Here is a 20,348-nt window from a genome sequence, read left to right on the forward strand (position 1 = left end):
GGCGGGTCTCAAACCCGCGGGCTCAGGCAATCCACTCACCTCAGCCTCCCAAAGGTGTGGGATTACAGGCTGAGCCACCGAGCCTGGCTCATTAGACTTTCTAAGGAGGCTGGTATGCTCATGACAATAACAGCTGCTAGTCATTCAAAATTTACTATGTGAAGAGTTTATGTTAGCATATGGTCATTGCTACTAATGTTCTATTCTTTATGTAAAAGAGATACACTATTATTTTAAACCCAGTTATTAGCAGATTAAAAAAAAAAAGCCCTGTGAGTTAAAAAGTTAAATAACTTGGCTGGATGCGGTAGCTCATGCCTGTAATCCCAGCACTTTGGGAGGCCAAGGTGAGAAGATTGCCTGAGCCCAGAGGTTCGAGACCAGTCTGGGCAACTTGGCAAGACCTCATCTCTACAATATCAAAAAATTAGCTGGGTGTGGTAGCGCATGCCTGTGGTTCCAGCTAGTTGGAAAGCTGAAGCAGAAGAATCGCCTGAGCCCAGCAGGTCAAGGCTGTGGTGGTGGTGAGTGTGCCACTGCACTCTATCCTGGGCAACAGAGTAAGATTCCTACTAAAAAAAAAAAAGTTCAATAACTTGGTGAGAAACAGAGGTGGGTCTCAAACTCAGGAAGACCAGCCCTAGGACAAGTGCTTTTAAGTGCGATCTCATATAATGATACCCATGATACTGTGGGACAGATGCTGTTACCCTATTTTATTTTATTTTATTTTATTTTATTTTATGAGTTAGAGTCTCACTCTTATCATCCAGACTGGAGGGCAGTGGCACACTCCCGGCCACCGAAGCCTCAACCTGCTGGGCTCCGGCGATCCTTCCGCCTTAGCCTTCCAAGTAGCCGGAATTACAGGCATGCACTACCACGCCCAGCTGATTTTTTTATTTATTGTAGAGATGAGGTCTCGCTGCCCAGGCAGGTCTCGAACCCGCAGGCTCAGGCAATCCACTCACCTCAGCCTCCCAAAGGTGTGGGATTACATGTTACCCTGTTTTAGAGATGGAGACACTGAGCTCTGATGTGCTCAGTCTCATCTCAGGTAAGTGGGTAAAACTGGGATTCAGACAAGGTCTGAGTCCCAGACCGAGGCGACTGCCCAGGATAGTAAAGGGCTCTTGGAGTGTCAGGAGGCAGGTGGGGACCATGCCGTGGGTGTCATTAGCTTTGCGGCAGACATGCTTTAAGTGCACAGCAGGAAGGAATCCAACCTTCCATTGTGGTTGCTTGAGCACCTACTGGGTGCTCAGTTTGGGATGGCAGCCTGCTGGCCCAGAATGAGTGATTTTTTTGAAAAATGGAGTCAATTTGATGTATCCTAAAGAAGAAAAGGAAAGAAAAATCTGTTTCTGGCATGGCCAGAAAAAGCAAGGACCTGGCTCTCCTGGCCCCAGGCTGTGAAGTCCCAGTTCTGGTGAGGTGGGCTGTATGTCCTCAACTTTTCCACAGGCTCTACCACCCCCGTCATCTCCCAGAAGAGGGCTGAGCACTGGTAGCTGTTGACCACGGCACCTATTTTTTTCACTCACACCTGGTCTGCTTCTGTCATGCTTTACATGCGAGGTCCCTGTAGACATTGGGACCCTCTATCCCTGCACTATGCTCTGGGGTTGGGAACCACATGATCTGGACTGGAATGGATGGACCCTCCCAGTTCCTGGGTCCCCAACCCCAAATCCCCAACTTGTGAACCCAAAAGGACATTTTCCGTCTCCAATTCCAGTTCTGGGAAGACCAGGGAGTCAGTAGAGGCCTTCCTTTCAGTCTCCAGCAGGTGCTGACTTTTCCAATTTAGAGACTTGGCCCAGCGACCTTGGCCTTCTTTGGAAGGAATGTCCCCCCAGGGACATAGGAAGTTAACAGACTGTGAGCAGAGGTCCCCTGGGTGCCAGTCACTGCACTGGGCCCTGGAGTGTGGAAAGAAAATGCAGCTGGAAACTGACCTCTGAGCCCCAGGAATTAACCCTTCAGATCTTTCAAGTCCTTAATGCTTCAGAGAACTGCCTCGAAAAATACAAGGACGTCTATGCAGAGGCCACCAGAGAATGTTTTAAAATGTTTGCATCATAAAAGGCACATGTGATCACAGGGTCATGTATGTACACACACACACGACAGAACACACACTCCACATATGTTTGTAATCTGTGCTTTTCATGTAACCAGATCTTGTGGCTTTTTCTGTGTCTGTTCATACCTATCCAGTCAGACGCAGAACATCTTTTTTTTTTTCCCTTTGAATCGGAGTCTCCCTCTGTTCCCCAGGCTGGAGTACAGTGGCACATTCACGGCTACTGCAGCCTCAACTTGCTGGGCTCAGGCAATCCTTCTGCTTCAGCCTTCCAAGTAGCTGGAACTACAGGCATGCACCATCACGCCCGGCGAATTTTTTATTTATTTATTGTAGAGATAAGGTCTTGCCATGTTGCCCAGGCTTCTCTTGAACCTGTAGGCTCAGGTAATCCTCTCACCTCAGACTCCCAAAATACTGAGATTATAGGCATGAGTCACCACCACACCTGGCTTAAAATATCTTTTTTCTGAGCCAGGGTCTCATTCTGGTCTCATTCGCCCAGGCTGGAGTGCAGTGACATGATCACAGCTCACTGCAGCCTCTACCTCCTGGGCTCAGGTGATCCTTCCGTCTCAGCCTTCCAAGTAGCTGGGACTACAGGTGCATACCACCAGGCCTAGCAGATTTTTTTTTTTTTGTAGAAACAAGGTCTTGCTATGTTGCTGAGGCTGGTTTTGAACTCCTGGTTTCAAGCAATTTCCCCAAAGTACTAGTATTATAGGTGTGAGCCACCATGCCCAGCTAAATCATTCTTTTTTTGAATAGGTGATACATGCAAATATGAAATAAAATAGTGTGTAAGGGTATACTGAACTTCCCTTTTTATTCCCATTCTCTGAGCTTCCTCTTCTCTTCCTTAAGGAAGCCATAGCTATCAGTTTCTGACATAGCCTTCCAACAATGTTTTTTTACATATACAGGCAAATACAGAGTCCCTTCAACATGGCAGCCCATGTCACATGCTCTTATGTGTCTTGTTTTTTGCATCTAACTTGATTTTGGTCACCCATCCATGGTGGTAGGAGGACTGAGCAGTCTTCCGCCAGAGGGATGGACCATAATTACCAAGCCATCCCCTATTGATGGGCATTTAGGCCGTTTCTAGTCTCTTTGCTGTTAAAAATCAAGTCTGCAGCAAAAAGCACAGACCTGATGGACTTCCTCTGACTCCACGTTAGATGTTCAGAAACTGATACTTGATTAGCCATCATTTTATAGAGGGGGGAGGTGGCGTGGGAGCAGCCCTCATGGGATAGGACTGTGTGCACAAGCCAGGTAGGTAAGGAGGCAAAGCTGAGAGTTCGCCCAGGCTTGTGTCTTAAAGCCTACTCCTTCCACCTTCCTTCCTTGCTCCTTGATTTTGCCAGAGGCCGTGGGAACAGCCCCCTGCACAGGGCTCTGTGACTGACCATATAAAGTGTCAGGGGAAAACTGGAGTCGCTTCCTAATACGGTCACAAGAGGAAAGTCCTGGGCCTGCAGCTGGGACCTGCTGGTGGCACCAGGCCTGAGATGCTGGCTGGGACATGGGAGGCTGGGATGTTGAAAACTCTGAGCTTAACCAACTGGGGAGGGGCTCACAGGGATGAGAGGGAGAAACGCAGCCAGTTGGGTGAGGGGGGAGCAAGACTGAGCAAAGGAGATGGGACAGCCAGATTCTGAAGCCGGCCACCCTGTGTGGGACATGCCACTGCCTGCCTGGGTCCTCCTCCCTATCCATCACTGGCTCACTTGGGAAGGGTTTGCTGAACTGAAGAGACTCTGATCTGCCTGGAAGCTTGGATTGAGTGCTTGCTGTGTGCATGAACCCAGGAGAGGTGTCCTAAGCAAACAGAATGAAAGTAATATTCTTCTTTCAGAAGCTGCTGGTGGAGTTGAAAGGGGCATACATTTCTTCCTCCCTTCCTTTTATTCATTTTATTTAGCAGATATTGACAGAATATCTACCCTGTGCCCGGCACTGTGCTGGTGCTAGAGAGACAGTAGTGTGTGGCTCGCGGTCCAGGTGACTGAGCTCTGAAGGAGGAGATGGAAGATGAGGGGACAAGTGGTCCAGGAGGAGGGAACAGCATATGTGAAGTCTCCAAGGTGGTTGGGTTTTTATCATGAAATGAAGGGAGCATAGTAATAGTCACTAACATTGACTAAACACCTACAGCATACTAGGCAACCCATGAAGGAGTTGATAGTATGCCTCCCTGTTGTGCAGATGAGGATAAATGAGGCGTCACTTCGGAGAGGTTAAGGGACTTGCCCAGGGTCACACAGCTAGGAAGTAGCAGAATGAGAGTTCAAGTCCGAGTTCCCTTTTCCTACTTCTATACCCTTAACCACTGTACTTTATGGCCTCTAGGTCAAGGGCTTGGGTGAGGACCGTTTCCTATAAATGATACATGTAACAGTTAAAAGGGGTGTAGCCATGGGCGTGGGCATGGCCCCAGAGGAGCTGGGTGTGGAGTTGAAACCTGGAAAAGGGGTGAGACTTGGTTGGCTTTCATTCAAATGCTTTTTGCTTGGGCATTTACTCTTTGGTTTTTGGTTTGTTTGATTGTTTGTTTGAGTTGGAGTCCCACTCCGTTGCCCAGGCTGGAGTGCAGTGGCACAGTAACGGCCACCCCAGTATCAGCATGCTGGGCTCAGGCGACCCTTCCACCTCAGCTTTCCAAGTAGCTAGAACTACAAGCATGTGCTACCATGCCCAGCTAATTTTTTTTTTTTTAAATTTATTGTAGAGATGAGGTCTTCCAAGTTGCCCAGGCTGGTCTTGAACCCTCAGGCTCAGGCAATCCACTTGCCTTGGCCTCCTAAAGTGCTGGATTACAGGCTGAGCCACTGAGCCCGGCTGGCATTTACTCTCTGGGAGGCCTGTGCTGGGGGCAGGGGCACAGATAAGCTGGACCCAGCCCCTGTCCTTGTTCAACAAGGTCTACTGTGTGCCTGCTATGTGTGGTACCAGGCCCCCAGGTCACAGAAGCTAAAGCAGGCTGCCTCTGCTCTAGAGAAGTTTTATCATAGGTTTACCCCCTAGGCATTCATTTAGCAAGCATTTAGTTAGCACCTACTGTATCCCAAAGTCTGTACGGGAACAGAAGAAGTGAAAAGGAGGACTCCTTGCCCTCATGGCTCTTGTCACTGGTGTTTGCAGGATGGGTGGGAGGGGCCTGGGTGATGGGACGGGAAAGTGGCGTCTAGGCAGCCCCACAGCCCCGCAGCCCCAGCCCCGTTAGGCTGGATATGGAGCCTGGCCCTGGCTTTTCTCTCACCCTTGCTTTGCTTCTCCTGTAAGACCCAGCAATTCCATACTGATAGTGCATCACCCCCACTGCCCCCTTGTCCTGTTTCCTGCCTCTCTGCCTCTGCCCCTGCCATGTTCTGAGCTGGTGAACACTTTGTCCTTTAAGACTCAATCCAGCTGGGGGCAGTGGCTGTCACACATTTGTGTGGTGGTGAAGAGAGGATTTCCTCATCTCTACCAAATAAATAAACACAAGGCTCCTGCCCTCAAGGGGCTTTCAGCCAAGGACTGGAGCTGATTAGAGGGTGGGAGGATCCTTCCAGGGCTCAGCCTGCTAGGGGACAATGGTGTGATGGCTGGGAGTGCTGAGGGGGACAGTGTTCTTCAGAGGGACAGGACTGATGTGGGGAGAAGGGAGCATCTCCCAGGTTCTCCCATCCCTTAGAAGGGCATGACCGAGGTCAACACAGGGACTGTCCAGCATCACTCGTCGCTGACCAAGCACCTGCTGCATCTGTGCACGCCCCAGATCCTGGTCAGCACCCAGAGAGAAGGAAGTTTACGACAGACAGTTGCTGCTCTCAAAAGACAGATCAGGAGGGGAAACAAGCACATTCAGAAAACATGGAAAGCACAAGTGATTGTGGGAATGAGGAAGGGGAGGCCCTCACCCATCTTGGGGTGCCAGAGAAACCTCCAGGAGGAGGTGTCTCTGCACTGAGTCTTTCTTTTTATTTTTGAGTCAGAGTCTCACACTGTCACCCAGGTTGGAGTGCAGTGGCATGCTCATGGCCACTGCAGCCTCAACCTGCTGGACTCAGGTGATCCTTCCACCTCAGCCTTCCAAGTAGCTGGAACTACAGGCGTGTACCGCCATGCCTGGCTAATCTTTTGATTTATTGTAGAGATGAGGTCTTGCCAAGTTGCCCAAGCTGGTCTTGAGCTCTTAGCTTTAAGCAATCCTCCTGCCTTGGCTTCCCAAAGTGCTGAGATTATAGGCGTGAGCCATCACGCCCAATCTATGTGTTCTACTGTAGTCCCTGCAGCTAACACAGTGTCTAGAACATGCAAATTGAATGGATGGATGGATGGATGGACAGATGGACGGACGGATGAACGAACCAATGATCAATGGTTTCTGCTTCTGTAGAACAGGCCTCAGTCGGCTGCACAGTGGGTGGGGCTCACACCCAGGCCAAACTGTGCTTAGTGCTGCCAGGGTCTTGCTTGGTGATTTTGGTCAAGTTGCTTAACCTTTCTGTTGTTCAGTATGCCCTGAGTGTAACCAGGAGGTGGAATCTCTGTTCCTCCTGCCTCTGTCCCCATGGCCATCAGACGGGGGACTGACATCTATCCCTTGGGGACCGCAGTCCCCAGGGCGGGACTGACGTCTATTCCTTGGGGACCACAGCTCCTGTGGGGCAGGTGGAACCCGCCTCCTGAACTGTGGCCTCAGCCCATGGGAAAGTCTGATACACAGTAAACTGTGAAGCGACAGCAGCACCCCCCACCACCCTGTGTGTGCAGCCTGATGGGGTTTGCTGTGGCCTCCCCTGCTCCTGCCCTTGCCCTTGCTCTGATTATTCTCCTATGCTCCCACTCACCTGTAGGGCAGGACAGTGGTAAAATACATGTAACGTGAAATTCACCACCTTAAAGCATACCATTCAGTAGCATTTAGTGCTTCTATAATGTTGGATAACAATCACCCCTCTCTGGTTTTATATCACCCCAAAAGGAAGCCCCATACCATTCACTGCCACCCTTCCCCTGCCCCTGGGAGCCACGGATCTGCTTCTCTCCATGTGTCTTTACCTGTTCTAGACACCTCATACGTGCAGGGTCACACAGCCTGTGGACCTTCATGCCTGGCTTCTGTTACTTAGTGTCATGTTGGCAAGTTTCATCCCCATTAGAGCATGTGTCGCTGCTTTATTCCTTTTTTTTTTTTTCATTTTTACCTTTTTTTAAAATCTGAGTTGGGGTCTCACTCTGTCACTCAGGTTGGAGTATGGTGGTGAGACCATGGTTCACCGCAGCCTCAAGCTCCTGGGCTTAAGCAATTCTTCCACCTCAAGCAATTCTTCATCTGAGTAGCTGGGGCTACAGGCATGTGCCACCACACCCAGCTAATTTTTTATAGAGATGAGGTCTCACCATGTTTCCCAGGCTGGACTCAAACTCCTGAGCTCAGGCAATCCTCTTACCTAGGCTTCCCACAGTGCTGGGATTTCAGGTGTGCACCACCATGCCTGGCTAATTTTTTAATTTTTTGTAGAGAAGAGGTCTCACTATGTTGCCCAGGCTGGTCTCGAACCCCTGGGCTCAGGCAGTCCTCTTGCCTTGGCCTCCCACAGTGCTGGGATTATAGGCATAAGACACTGCGCCCACCTTCATGTCTTTTTAAGGACAGCTGGGTTTGTCTCTGCCTTACAGATGAGGAAGCACTTTGTTAATGGTCAAGATAGTGAGCTCTGGGGTAAACAGTCATGATTTCCCTCCAGCTGTGTAACAGGGGTCAACCTCCCCAAGCCTCAGTTTGCTCCCCTGTCAAATGGACAATGGGGAAATCACTGTTACAGGGTAGTTAAGAAGATGCTATAAGATGTGCTGACTTCTAGGTACTGCTTCATTGGGGTTTCATCTTAGGCTTGAACAATGGAAGGCACCAGAAAGAGATTGAGGGGGATGGAGTATTTCTTTATTTAATTTTTAAAAACAGTTTTATTGAGGTACAACTTATACCCAAGAAAATTATCTCAACTCAATTATCTCAATTCGATGATTTTTAAAAATAAATTTGCAGAGTTGGGAAATTGTTGCTGTGGTCCAATTTTAGAACATTTCCATCACCCCAAAAAGTTTGCTCATGCCCATTTATAGTCACTTCCTGTTTGGGATTGGAGTATTTAGTCTTTTGGTTTTCTATTTTTGGTAGAGATGGAGTCTCGCTATGCTGCCCAGGCTGGTCTCGAACTCCTGAGCTCACATGATCCTTGTGCCTCGGCCGCCCAAAGTGCTAGGATTACAGGCGTGAGCCATTGTGTCTGGCCTGGTTTCTTTAATTCTGAACACCTACCTCTAAAGAGTGCCTTTATTAAATGTGTTTGAGGTAATATTCTGAGTGTGCCATTCATGTTCTGTGTCATCTGTTAAATGAGGAGCATTTAATAAAATCGTGAGCATAAAAACAGTGCCTGTGTAGTACTCAGTTTGGTGCCTGGCAGGTAGTAAATGCTCAGTGAATGGTGGCTGTTATTTAAGCCTGTGAGGCCCAAGGAAATGAAATGACAGTGGGAAAGACTGGAATTGTGATTTGAACCTAGAACCATTTAAAACCTCACAGTTGTAAAATAAAACATGGAAGCCTAGAAATCCAGTCTCGTGCACTGATGCTCTTCCCCCGTAACTGGGTTATCAGTGGTGCCACAGGGTTCCCACTGGGACTCTGAGCCTCAGTTTCTCCATCTGTCTTTTTTTTTGAGTCAGAGTCTCTCTCTGTCGCCCAGGCTGTAGTGCAGTGGCACGCTCATGGCCACCATAATCTCAACTTGCTGGACTCAGGTGAACCTTCCACCTCAGCCTTCTAAGTAACTGGAACTATAGGCATGTGCCACCACACCTGGCTGATTTTTTCATTATTTATTTATTTATTTAGAGTTGGAGTCTAACTCTGTCGCCCAGACTGGAGTGCAGTGGCACGCTCCCGGCCACTGCAGCCTCGACCTGCTGGGCTCCGGCGATCCGCCTCAGCCTCCCAAGTAGCCAGAACTACAGGCAAGCGCTGCTATGCCGGCTAACTTTTAATTTATTGTAGAGACGAGGTCTCACCAAGTTGCCCGGGTGGGTCTCGAACCTGCGAGCTCAGGCAATCCACTCACCTTGGTTCACCAGAGTGCTGAACCACTGAGCCTGGCCGATTTTTTAATTTATTGTGGAGATGAGGTCTTGCCAAGTTGCCCAGGCTAGTCTTGAACCCCTGGGCTCAGGCAGTCTTCTCGCCTCTGCCTCCCAAAGTGCTAGGATGACAGGCGTGAGCCATAGTGCGTAGCTCCCCCTCTCTGAGATGGGCATGTTGGATGCACCGTCTGCTTCCTGGAAAGGTCTGGAAGTAAGCTGGTTCTTTGTCCACAGACGTACTCTGGCCTGTTCTGCGTTGTGGTCAACCCCTACAAGTACCTGCCCATCTACTCGGAGAAAATCGTGGACATGTACAAGGGCAAGAAGAGGCATGAGATGCCGCCCCACATCTACGCCATTGCCGACACGGCCTACAGGAGCATGCTGCAGGGTGAGTGGACAGGGTGGGCAGCCAGGGCCATGGGCCCCTCCGGAGAGAGAGCAGCCCCCCAGCACCTCCTCCCCGCCCCTGTCTTGCCTGCCTGCGGTTCTTGCCAGGAATGTGCAGTTTGGCAGGCAGTGCTCGGGAGCCAAAGGGATGTGACTGAAAAAGGGAAAAGCCAGCGGGACATCTGGGTTTGCTTGTGGGGCGGGAGGGGCAGGACCTTGGGCAAATACGGGCATGGATGAGCTACCAGGCTCTGGTGCTCTTGCCACTCCTCCTCCCCCCAAGGCCCCACCGGGTCAGCTTCTGAACGGGAAGAGCGTAGGTAGCAGCCCTGGGACTGAGCTTCGGGAGGTCTAGGTTTCTGCCCACCTGTCCCTTGCTCCCAGTATAGCCACAGACGAATGTCCTTTCCTCTCCAGCCTCAGTTTCCTCATCTGTCACAGGGAGTAGTAGTCTCTCTTGCAACTTGTTGTGACATGGCTACTGTTGGCTTTCCCAGACTTTAAACTTCTGCATGTGACCATCACATTGATGTGCTAGTGTTGTTGCTATTATTAACAGGCTCATTTTGAGGCAAAACGGTAGCTACTCACAGTGGAGTTTGTAACGTGGGCTAATTTACAGTGTCCAGCTTAACATTGATTTTTACATATGTATGCAGTAGGATAATTACTGCCCAGACCGAGATGTGAACTATTTTCAGAAACTTCCCTCATTCCCCCTCCCTAACCCCTAACCCTAACCCTAGCCCCATCCTGACACCCTAGGGGTGACTGCCATTTCAACTTCTATCACCATCAGTTAGTTTTGCCTGTTCTTGTACTTCATATAAATGGCATTCTTATATTATTTCTTTAATATTTTTCTTAGAAGCTCCTGCCCCCAAACTACGTCTTTGGACTAAGCAAAACCCAGCAATATGCTGTATTAGTTAACAGCATGAATTCTAGAACAGAGCTCTCAGTGTTCAAATTCCAGCTTTGCCATTCACTAGCTGTGTGACCTTGGGCAAGCTACCTAACCTCTCTTTGCGTCTGTTTCCTATTCTGAAAAAGGGGATTATAATGACCATGACCTACCTCATAGGGCTGACGTGAGGATTAAATGAACTATAACCTCTAAGTGCTTAGAACAGTGCCTGGTACTTGGTAAAAACTCATTAAGTGTAAGCTACTATTATCATCTTAATGTGTGAAACCAGAAATTGGACATACCAGTTATATTGGAAAGAATACAGAATTATTCAAATAAAGATCATTTGTCTGGGTGGCATCTAAAATCACTTCTCTTACCACACCTTAGGGTTCCCACTATGCTTCCTACCGTACTGGGTGTGGCAAAAGCTTTACAAGGATATATAATGGGGAGCTTTTTCTCAGCTTCTGTTTGGAGCACGTTGGGCCCCCTGAAAAGCCATTCCCATGCCAAACACTGGGACTGGGCAGTAACTACAAACAAGTGCACCAGGCCAGGTGAAGACTTGGGGAACAGAATACTCAGTCCCCCTCCAAAGGGGAAGCCAGCATGTGGGAACACGGGGATTTGAGTTGGGAATTGAGAGGAGCCCAATTCTGCCCATTCCTGAGGGCAGAAATCCAGGTGTGACCAGAAGGTATGTGCCCCCCACCCAAGGTAAAGGGGCTCAGGTAGAAGCAGGGGACTGCCATGACCTCCCAAGACCAGCAGGTGGAGCCTTGCAAGGACAACCGTAGAGATGCAGTCTGGGGTTAGACAGTGTTGGTGCCTGGAGTTGGGCGTATGTCTTTGTATTTTTTTAAAAAGTTATACACACACACACATACATATCCTTTGTGGTCTCCCTTGATGGAAGAGTATTTAAAAATTGATTCATGTGCCTCTTTGGAAAGTTGACTACCACAAAGTTGCCGTGCTTACATCATTCAGAGTGCTTTTGGTTGCAAGTAACATAACAATCATTTCAAGTGGCTTAAACAATAGAAGTCTATTACGATGATTATTTCAGGTGTTGATTTCAGGGTTGGTTCATTCAGCATCTCAGAAGCAGACTTCTCTGGGATTTTCTTGGCTTCTTCCTCATGATCACAGTGTGGCAGCCATACCTGCAGGCGTGACATCCTCATGTGAGAATATCCAAAAGCATGAAGGAAGTGGAGCGTTAGACTCCTTTCCTGTGTCTCTTTTTTATCAAGGAGGCACTTGGTCACATGCCAAAACCTAAACCAATCACCAGTAAAAGGGAATGGGGTGTTCATAATTGGTTTGTACCATTCCCAGTTCTTTGTTCTTTTTTTTTTTATTGTGGAGCTAAGGTCTCGCCAAGTTGCCCAGGCTGGTCTCGAACTCGTGGGCTCAGGCAATCTTCTCACCTCAGTCTGCCAAACCATTCCCAGTTCTTTTCTGGAGCCAAGAGAGGTCCCACTAAGCACATTATATCTGTATACCAGAATGAAATAAAAATCTAGACTAGGCATGGTGGCTCATGCCTGTAATCCCAGCACTTTGGGAGGCTGAGGCAAGAGGGTTGCTTGAGCCCAGGAGTTCAAGACCAACCCCCACCAATATCGTGAGACCTCTTTTCTACAAAAAACAAAAAAATTAGTCAGGTGTGGTGGTGTACACTTGGAGTCCCAGCTACTTGGGAGGTTGAGGTGGAAGGATTGCCTATGCCCAGCAGGTCAAGGCTGCCATGAGCCTTGTGCCACTCTACTCATGGATGACAGAGTGAGATTCTGACTTCAAAAAAAAAAAAAGGAAATAAAATTCTGTTAGCAAAGGAGAAGGGGGGAGTGACAGATGGGTAAGTATTGCTACAGTGCTCTGAAAAAATTATATTTGTAATTTAAAAATCTTTAATACTGTAGGTTAATTTTAGAAAAATGTAAGCAACATAGAGTACCTATGATTCTATCACCCGGCGCTCACCACTATGAACATTTTGCTGTCTAACATTTTAAACACTAACTTGACTGAATGGCATAAAGCAAAGGAAGTTTTGAACATCTAGAGATCATTGATTCCCAAAAAAGATTATTTAAAATGGGGACGGCCGGGTGCAGTGGTTCACGCCTATAATCCCAGCACATTGGGAGGTGGAGGCAAGAGGATTGCCTGAGCCCAGGGGTTCAAGACCAACCTCGACCACTTGGCGAGACCTCATCTCTACAATACAAATAAGAAAATTAGACAGGCATGTTGGCCCATACCTGTAGTTTTGGCTACTTAGAAGGCTGAGGCAGAAGGATCGCCTGAGCCCAGGAGGTCGAGGCTGTGGTGATCGTGAGCATGCCACAGTACTCTAGTCTGGGTGATAGAGTGACACTTAGACTCCAAAAAAAGAAAAAGGAAATAATTAAATGTCAGCCCTTTAAAAAATAAATAAAATGAGGACCAAAGTTTTACTGTAGACTGGGCAAGGTGGGGACAAAAGGGTTAACTGCGCTTGAAAAATGATATAGCAAATTCTGAAAATCGATTTATCTCATCTTCCATGTAATGGAATTTCATTGTCATTACAACCAGATGCTGATTTGTGGATCAAGTATACGATGAATTAAGGGTGTTATATTTTTGGACTTAACTTTTATTTTTTTTGGCCAAGGTCACATGAGAGTATAACGTAACTTTCTTCATGTCATACTTGACTTTTGCAGTGAAAGAGGATCGTTCCTGCACACAGATTTGAGGGCGCCAGTTTTCCTAAAGGCCTTACTTTGGTGTTCAGCGCTCTCTCTCAAAACCCCTGTGGTCTTTTTTTTTTCTCTTCTTTTGAGTCTCGCTCTATCACCCAGGCCTTACTTTGGTGCTCAGTACACTCTCTCAAAGCCCCTGCAGTCTTTTTTTTTTCTTTTGAGCCTTGCTCCGTCATCCAGGCTGGAGTGCAGTGGCACGCTCACGGCCTCCGCAGCCTTGACCTGCTGGGCTCAGGTGATCCACTTTTCAAGTAGCTGGAACCATGGGCACGTGCCACCATGCCCGCCTAAATTTTTGGTTCATTGTAGAGACGAGGTCTCACCAAGTTACCCAGACTGGTCTCAAACCCATGGGTTCAGGCAATCCTCTCATCTCAACCTCCAAAAGTGCTGAGATTATAGTGAGCCATTACCTGGTGCCGCTGTGGTCTTATCGTGAACATCCTCTGATGTTGTTGTGAATTGGTCTGACTCTTTCTTCATGGCCTTTCCAAGACCATTGGTTTTGTGAAACTCCACACTTTACTTCACAGAGCTGATACTTTACTTTGTGTTTGTGTCATGATGATGGATGTTGACGTCCAATAATTGGCATGGTGAAACTATTGAGTTGGTGGGTAGTGGTGTCACAGACCAGAGAAGGGGGTTTCATTGGGGTCCAATTTCCCATGTGGTCAAGTCATTGAGGAATACTTCATGTTGTGATGACTTTTGCTTCCTTCAACCATATCCTAACTATGGGATATTTGGTGACAAGGACTCCTTGTGTTAATACATTTCATTCCTCCTGGGCTGTATGTTTTAACACAAAATGACATAGTCAGCTCCCTAAATTTATCTAGAAATGTACACTTGACACTTTCTAAGCTCAAATAGAAACTGATAACTGAGCCCACACACCCATAAAAAGTAAGTGTTCATTTAATTTAAATGTTCATCAACAACTGCTACATTCTCATTCATTACCTGGTACTTCCTGGCTATCATTGATGGTGGACTCCAAAAAATATATATACTCTCAAAAATCAAGGAGAAAAATGTAAGTTGGGGAAGAATGAGTTCACCTGCTGAATCTCTCCCCAGTTCCTGAGTGGGCATTTGGTGTTTGTGAAGGTATGGCCGGCCTGTTGTGCAACTGCATTGATAAATGGTGTTGTCTCTTGCTGTGGTCATTTGGCCGGGATCTGCATTTTGGCCATCTAGTTGGAGAGGTAATGCTCGCAGATGGAAACACATATGCTGAACATAGAATGAAGCATTTCTTTTTTTTTTTTTTTTTTTAGAAACAAGGCTTCACTCTGTTGCCCAGGCTGGAGTGCAGTGGTATGATCATAGTTTACTGTAACCTTGAACTCCTGACCTCAAGGGATCCTCCTGCCTTGGCCTCCAAAAGCACTGGGATTACATATGTGAGCCACTGCGCCCAGCCAGAATGAAGCCTTTCAATTGTGTTAAGTAGATACTAAGTTCCCAAGGACCTGTAAATTCCCTATACCCATACACTCCCTCCCTGTCTGCATATGTGTGTAATATCTCTGGCACATTTTCTGGTACCTGGCATGTAGTAGCTGCTCAATTAGTATTTGTTGACTGAATGAATGAAGAACTAGTAGAGTTGTTTACAGAAAAGAACCTACCAGGGTCAGAATGGATGGAATGGGTTGTCTGGGAGGGGTGGGGCTTTACAAGCCTGAAGGATAGTTTACAGAGATGAGAGAAAGGGAACAGGGATGGCATTCTAGCCAAAATGAATAAAAGGGTGAACGTAGATGTGAGTGGACATGACAAGTGTGGGGGAAGTGGCCTGGAGGGACTGACAAGTCGACTGTGGTGGAGGCCAGGCCCAGCCCTTTGCTGCCTCAGGGAAGTTGGGAATATGGGAGCGACTTTCTAAAAGCTAGTTCAGGACACTGCACCCTCCCAAAGAAAGTCAAGCCCCTTGGGGGGTTGGGGTGGAGTGGCACAAGAGAAGTAGGCATTTGAAAGACGTACCTTATATATACGAAGGACCCCCAAAACCCGGAATTATCTTTTGGAGGACTGGCCCCTTATAGTACAGGCTTCCCCCACTAGGTGAGTGTTCTAGGAACCCGTCAGCATCAGTGTACCAGCTAGCGTTGTTGTGAGAGGCTGTCTTCAGCTTCAGTGAATTTTTTTTGGAGATTCTTTCAACATACTTGCCCATTTCATGACAGATGATTTATGAGTGCACCTACCCACACCGTGCTGAGGGTTCAGCAGTTTTTGACCAAAAATGCCATGACCCCCATCCCCCAACCTCCCTATTCACCCGATCTTGCCCCGAGTGACTTTCTTCCCCAGATGAAAAAAGTCCTCAAAGGGAAACATTTTGCTGATGTGGGAGAGGTGAAACAAAAAACACAGAAGCACTAAAAGTCATCAAAATGCATGAGTTCAAAAATTGTTTTGAGCAGTGGAAATTTTTCTCCACAGGTGTATTGCATCTAATGGAGAGGACTTTGAAAGTGCCTGAAGTTTAAACATGTAAGAATGAATATATGATTTTTTAATAAATAAATTCCAGTTTTCTTGGGTCCCCCTCGTATTAGGAATTCCTCTAGAGATACTCTCTGCACTTGTTTGTAGATACAAATCTATTTTCACCTCAGTGTTTTCCTTACATATGGTAGCATTCCACATACGCTGTTCTGTATTTTGCTAGAGAGTGCTAATGTCGGTTCATCTAGGGATTTCTGTTCCCTTAAAAAAGATGTTTAGGGCAGGCATGGTGGCTCACACCTGTGTCTGTCATACCTGTGGCTTTCTCTGGCTGTCTTGGGCTTTTTGGCAGCCCATTCATCTGGAATACTTTAGCATGTGGTGTGCTGGAGACTTGACAGAAGCTCTGTGCTTGCAGGAGGCATTTCTGGATGATGAACTTGGCTATTGTATGAAGGGACCTTCCACTGGGACACTTCCACTGGGACACTTATGATGTGTCTCTCAGTCCTTCTTGGGCTGATCTGATTCTTTAGTGAAGCCTTGTGTATTCTTCTGGCTGGAGGTTGCAGGTCTGTCTAGCATCATCATTTACCTCCTCCAGCAGCCTCCAGTGCTGCCAGTTTCTGAGGCTTGGGGTAGAAAGGGGGATTCGGAGTTGAGTCCCGCTTGTTTCACAGCAGTCCCCGCTGCCGACGTAGACTTGTGTCTTGGTGTTGTCACCACTTGCCCTGTCTTCTGGCTTCCAAGAGAAGCTGCTGTACTCTCTTGTCCAATTCCTTTTAAACCGGCTCGCGTGATTTTTGTAAGGTTTGGGGAGGGAAGAGCTTATTGCATGTGCTCATCCTGCCATCCCCTGATGGAATTTCTCTCATACCTTCTTTTCCAAAGAAGTCATAATGGTGATACTGGGTTTTTATTATATGCTTCTTCCTGTATGCCCAGGGCTTTATGGGAATTTTCCTAGTGCATCCTTAACACAAACCTGCAAGGTAGAAAACACTGGTTTAGGATTTTTATTTTATTTTATTTTTTTGAGTCTGGTTCTCACTCTGTCACCCAGGCTGGCATGTAATGGCACAATCACAGCTCACTGCAGCCTCCACTTCCTGGGCTCAGGCAGTCCTCCTGCTCAGTCTCCCGAGTAGCTGTGACCTCAGGTGAGCACCACCACGCCCAGCTAATTTTTTTATGTTTTGTGGAAATGAGATGATGAGATCTTGTTATATTGCCCAGGTTGGAAGACCAGGACTTTTAAAATTAAGCCAGGAAACTATTATAGTGCCCGCATAGGTCATGCAAAATAAAAACAATCTTATAAAGTAAGGAAGGCTGAAAAAGTTTTAATTTTTCCCATAACATTGACCTTGTTGGGTTTTTTGGTTTTTGAGTTGGAGTCTCACTCTGTCACCCAGACTGGAGTGCAGGGGCACGCTCCCAGCCACTGCAGCCTTGACCTGCTGGACTCCAGCGATCCTTTCGCCTCAGCCTTCCAAGTAACCGGAACTACAGGCATGCATTACCAGGCCCAGCTAATTTTTGATTTATTGTAGAGATGAGATCTTGCCAAATTGCCCAGGTGGTCTCAAACCTGTGGGCTCAGGCAATCCACTCACCTCGGCCTCCCAAAGTGTTGGGATTACAGGCTGAGCCACCAAGCCCGATCAGTTTTTTTTTTTAATGAAACAACAGATATTGAATTCCTTCTTCATGTGTGCACTACAGGTGTGTTCTAACCATACATTTACATGGCTTCTTGGGTGAGCCAATGTGGGGGGGGGATGTGTGTTATTATTAGCCCCTTTTTATGCCTGGGGAATCTGAGGCTTGGGGAATTAAAGAACTTGTTGAAGGCCTGATAAGTGTCAAAGCCGGGTAGGAACTTGGATGATCTGACTCCAGCGCCTAAACCTTGCCTGGTCCATGGTGGCTCTGGGAGGCACAGCACTTGGAAAGCATCTGTTCCTGCGGGTTTTTCTGCTTACCCCTCAGGGTGTGGACAGCTCAGAGCTTGGGAGGCGGGAGTTGAGTGCAGTCAATTACTGTGATGACCTTGATGAAAGCCCCCCCCCAGCCTTCCAGACAAGAGCCACTTCAGAGCTTCTAGCTCAGAGAAGGCCTTGAGGTAGCGGAGTGAGTGATAGGCAGGTCAGATTTCACAGCAGTGGGCTTAGAGGGCACTCAGAGTGTGTTTGAACTTCTGTCCTCACCTCGTGAGCACCAATAGGCCACTCTCAGGGGATTAAAAAAAACCAGCCAGGCTTCACCAGCTGGGGCCCTCTCCAAGCTGAAGGAAAGTCTGGGGCAGGAGTGCTCCAAGCTTTCTCTGGATGTTGTTGGCCCCTACATACAGTTCGAACCCTCTGTCCCTGGTGGGCGGCCTGGGGGGAGCTGGCTCCTTCCTGCTCCCCCAGCTCCCCTAAGGCTGCTCTGCCAGGGACAGGCCAGGTCCTGGGCTCACTACTCAGGACTGCAGGGCAAATGGCAGTTTCCCATTTGATAGATTGGAAACACTGAGGGTCAGCACACCAACTGACTTGGCCCCAGAACTGAGAGTCAAACCTGGGACACCGACTTCGGCAGCCCTCAAGACGTTCATCGTGCCCCCCAGCAGTGTGGTAGGTTTTAGTACTCTTGCCCTATGTAACAGAAGAGGCAGCTAAGGCCCCCAAAGTTTAAAGGACTGGCTTAGGTCTAAGCCTTAGTCCCTTCAGGTTGTGTAACAAATCACCATTGACCCTGGTGGCTTATAAACCACAGACATTGACTTCCTTGTAGCTCTGGAGGCTGGAAGTCCAAGGTCCAGGTGCCAGCAAACTTGGCCCCTGGGCAAGACCACTTCCTGGTTCATAGATGGTGCTTTCTCTCTGTGTCTTCACATGGTGGAAGGGGCGAACTACCCCTTTGGATTCTCTTTCCTTTTTTTTCTTTCATTTTGAGTCGCAGTCTCACTGTCATCCAGACTGGAGAGCAGTGGCATGCTCACGGCCACCACAACCTTAATCCCCCGGGCTCAGGCGATTCTTCTACTCCAGCCTTCCAAGTAGCTGGAACTACAGGCGTGCACCACCACACCCAGCTAATTTTTTGATTTATTGTAGAGACGAGGTCTCACTGTGTTGCCTAGGCTGGTCTTGAACCCCTGGGCTCTGACAGTCCTTTCACCTCCGCCTCCCAAAGTGTTGGGATTACAGGTGTGAGCCACCACGCCTAGCTGGTCATGATGTTATTAGCAGTATTACGTTCTCAGATGTGTGTGGACAACGTTAAGCTCTTTCTGAATCCAGTCTCATTAAATCATTTTCATGCTCTTGAAAGGTCAGGATTTCAACCCATTTCTCTGGTGAGGAAACAGGTTTTGAGGGCAAAGGTGGCTTGCCCTAGGAGACAGGGCATCCTGCTATGCTCAGGAGACACTGCATGTTCCTACGAATGCCTCTCTAGGAATGGGGGCAGTTGTGAGTCTCTCTGCCTTGCGGGGATTTTGCAGTGGCTCTCAGCTCTGTGTCTACCTGGTTAGGGTGATGGGGAACGATGACTCTGTCTGCCTGGCTCTGCCTTTACGGAGGCACTAGGAGTAGCTGGTTGGTGTTCTTATTTATCATGAAAAGCTCAAGTTATTTGATCCTGTGGTGCCTGACAGGGAGGGGAGAGAGCAAAAGAGAATTGATCAAAAAACAAATAAACAGTAGGAGCCAAATGATGGCTCACGCCTGTAATCCCACACTTTGGGAGGCCGAGACAGGAGGATCACTTGAAGCCAAAGGTTTGAGACTAGCCTGGGCAACATAGTGAGACCCCATCTCTCTCTTTTTTTTTTTTGAGTTGGAGTCTCACTCTGTCACCCAGACTAGAGTGCAGTGGCCGCTCCCAGCCACCGCAGCCTCGACCTGCTGAGCTCCGGCGATCCTTCCGCCTCAGCCTTCCAAGTAGCTGGAACTACAGGCACGCACTACCTTGCCCGGCTAATTTTTGATTTATTGTAGAGATGAGGTCTCTCCAAGTTTCCCAGGGAGGTCTCGAAGACTCAGGCAATCCACTTACCTCAGCCTCCCAAAGAGTGGGATTACAGGCTGAGCCACCAAGCCTGGTGAGACCCCATCTCTTAAAAAAAAAAATTAAGACTTCATTGGGCATAGTGGCACATGCCTATAGTCCCAGCTACTTGGGAAGCTGAGGTGGGAGGATTTCTTGAGCCCTGGAGTTTGAGGTTATGGTGAGCTATGATTGCACCACTGCCCTCCAGCTTGGGTGGCAGAGCAAGACCTGTCTCTAAAAATAAAGTAATGACTAAAAAACAAACATTTAAATATTGAGTTGAAGAAGCAACATCCCGAAGGGAGCGGACTTGGGAAGCCCCAGATGAGGCTCACCGAACACGCCTGTGCCTCACTGGCCTCCCAACCTCAGGGGGATCTGCCCCCTACCCTCCCCTACTCATTCAGCAGTATCCATTGAAGACCTACTGTGTGCTGGCCGTGACCCTAGGCATGGTCTTGCGTGTGTGGGGGGGGGGGGATGTTAATCACATCCTCCCACATTATGGACTTCGCAGCAACTTGGATGGATTTGAAGTCTGTCACACTCAGTGATCTGTCACAGAAAC

At 48.1% G+C, this 20,348-nt stretch overlaps 1 protein-coding gene across 1 annotated transcript in view; it reads left to right on the top strand.

The window, feature by feature from the left end:
• The window catches only part of LOC103255041 (myosin-11), a 124,205-nt gene that overhangs the window by 17,441 nt on the left and 86,416 nt on the right, over nucleotides 1-20,348 (top strand). Inside the window, exon 3 of the mRNA XM_021709948.1 lies at nucleotides 9,458-9,614. Coding sequence (XP_021565623.1) covers nucleotides 9,458-9,614 — 157 coding nt within the window. The remainder of the gene's footprint in view (nucleotides 1-9,457; nucleotides 9,615-20,348) is intronic.

This window comes from Carlito syrichta, unplaced genomic scaffold (assembly GCF_000164805.1).
Source record: "Carlito syrichta isolate Samal-C Ts95f unplaced genomic scaffold, Tarsius_syrichta-2.0.1 Scaffold287775, whole genome shotgun sequence".
Taxonomy (NCBI): Eukaryota; Metazoa; Chordata; class Mammalia; order Primates; family Tarsiidae; genus Carlito; species Carlito syrichta.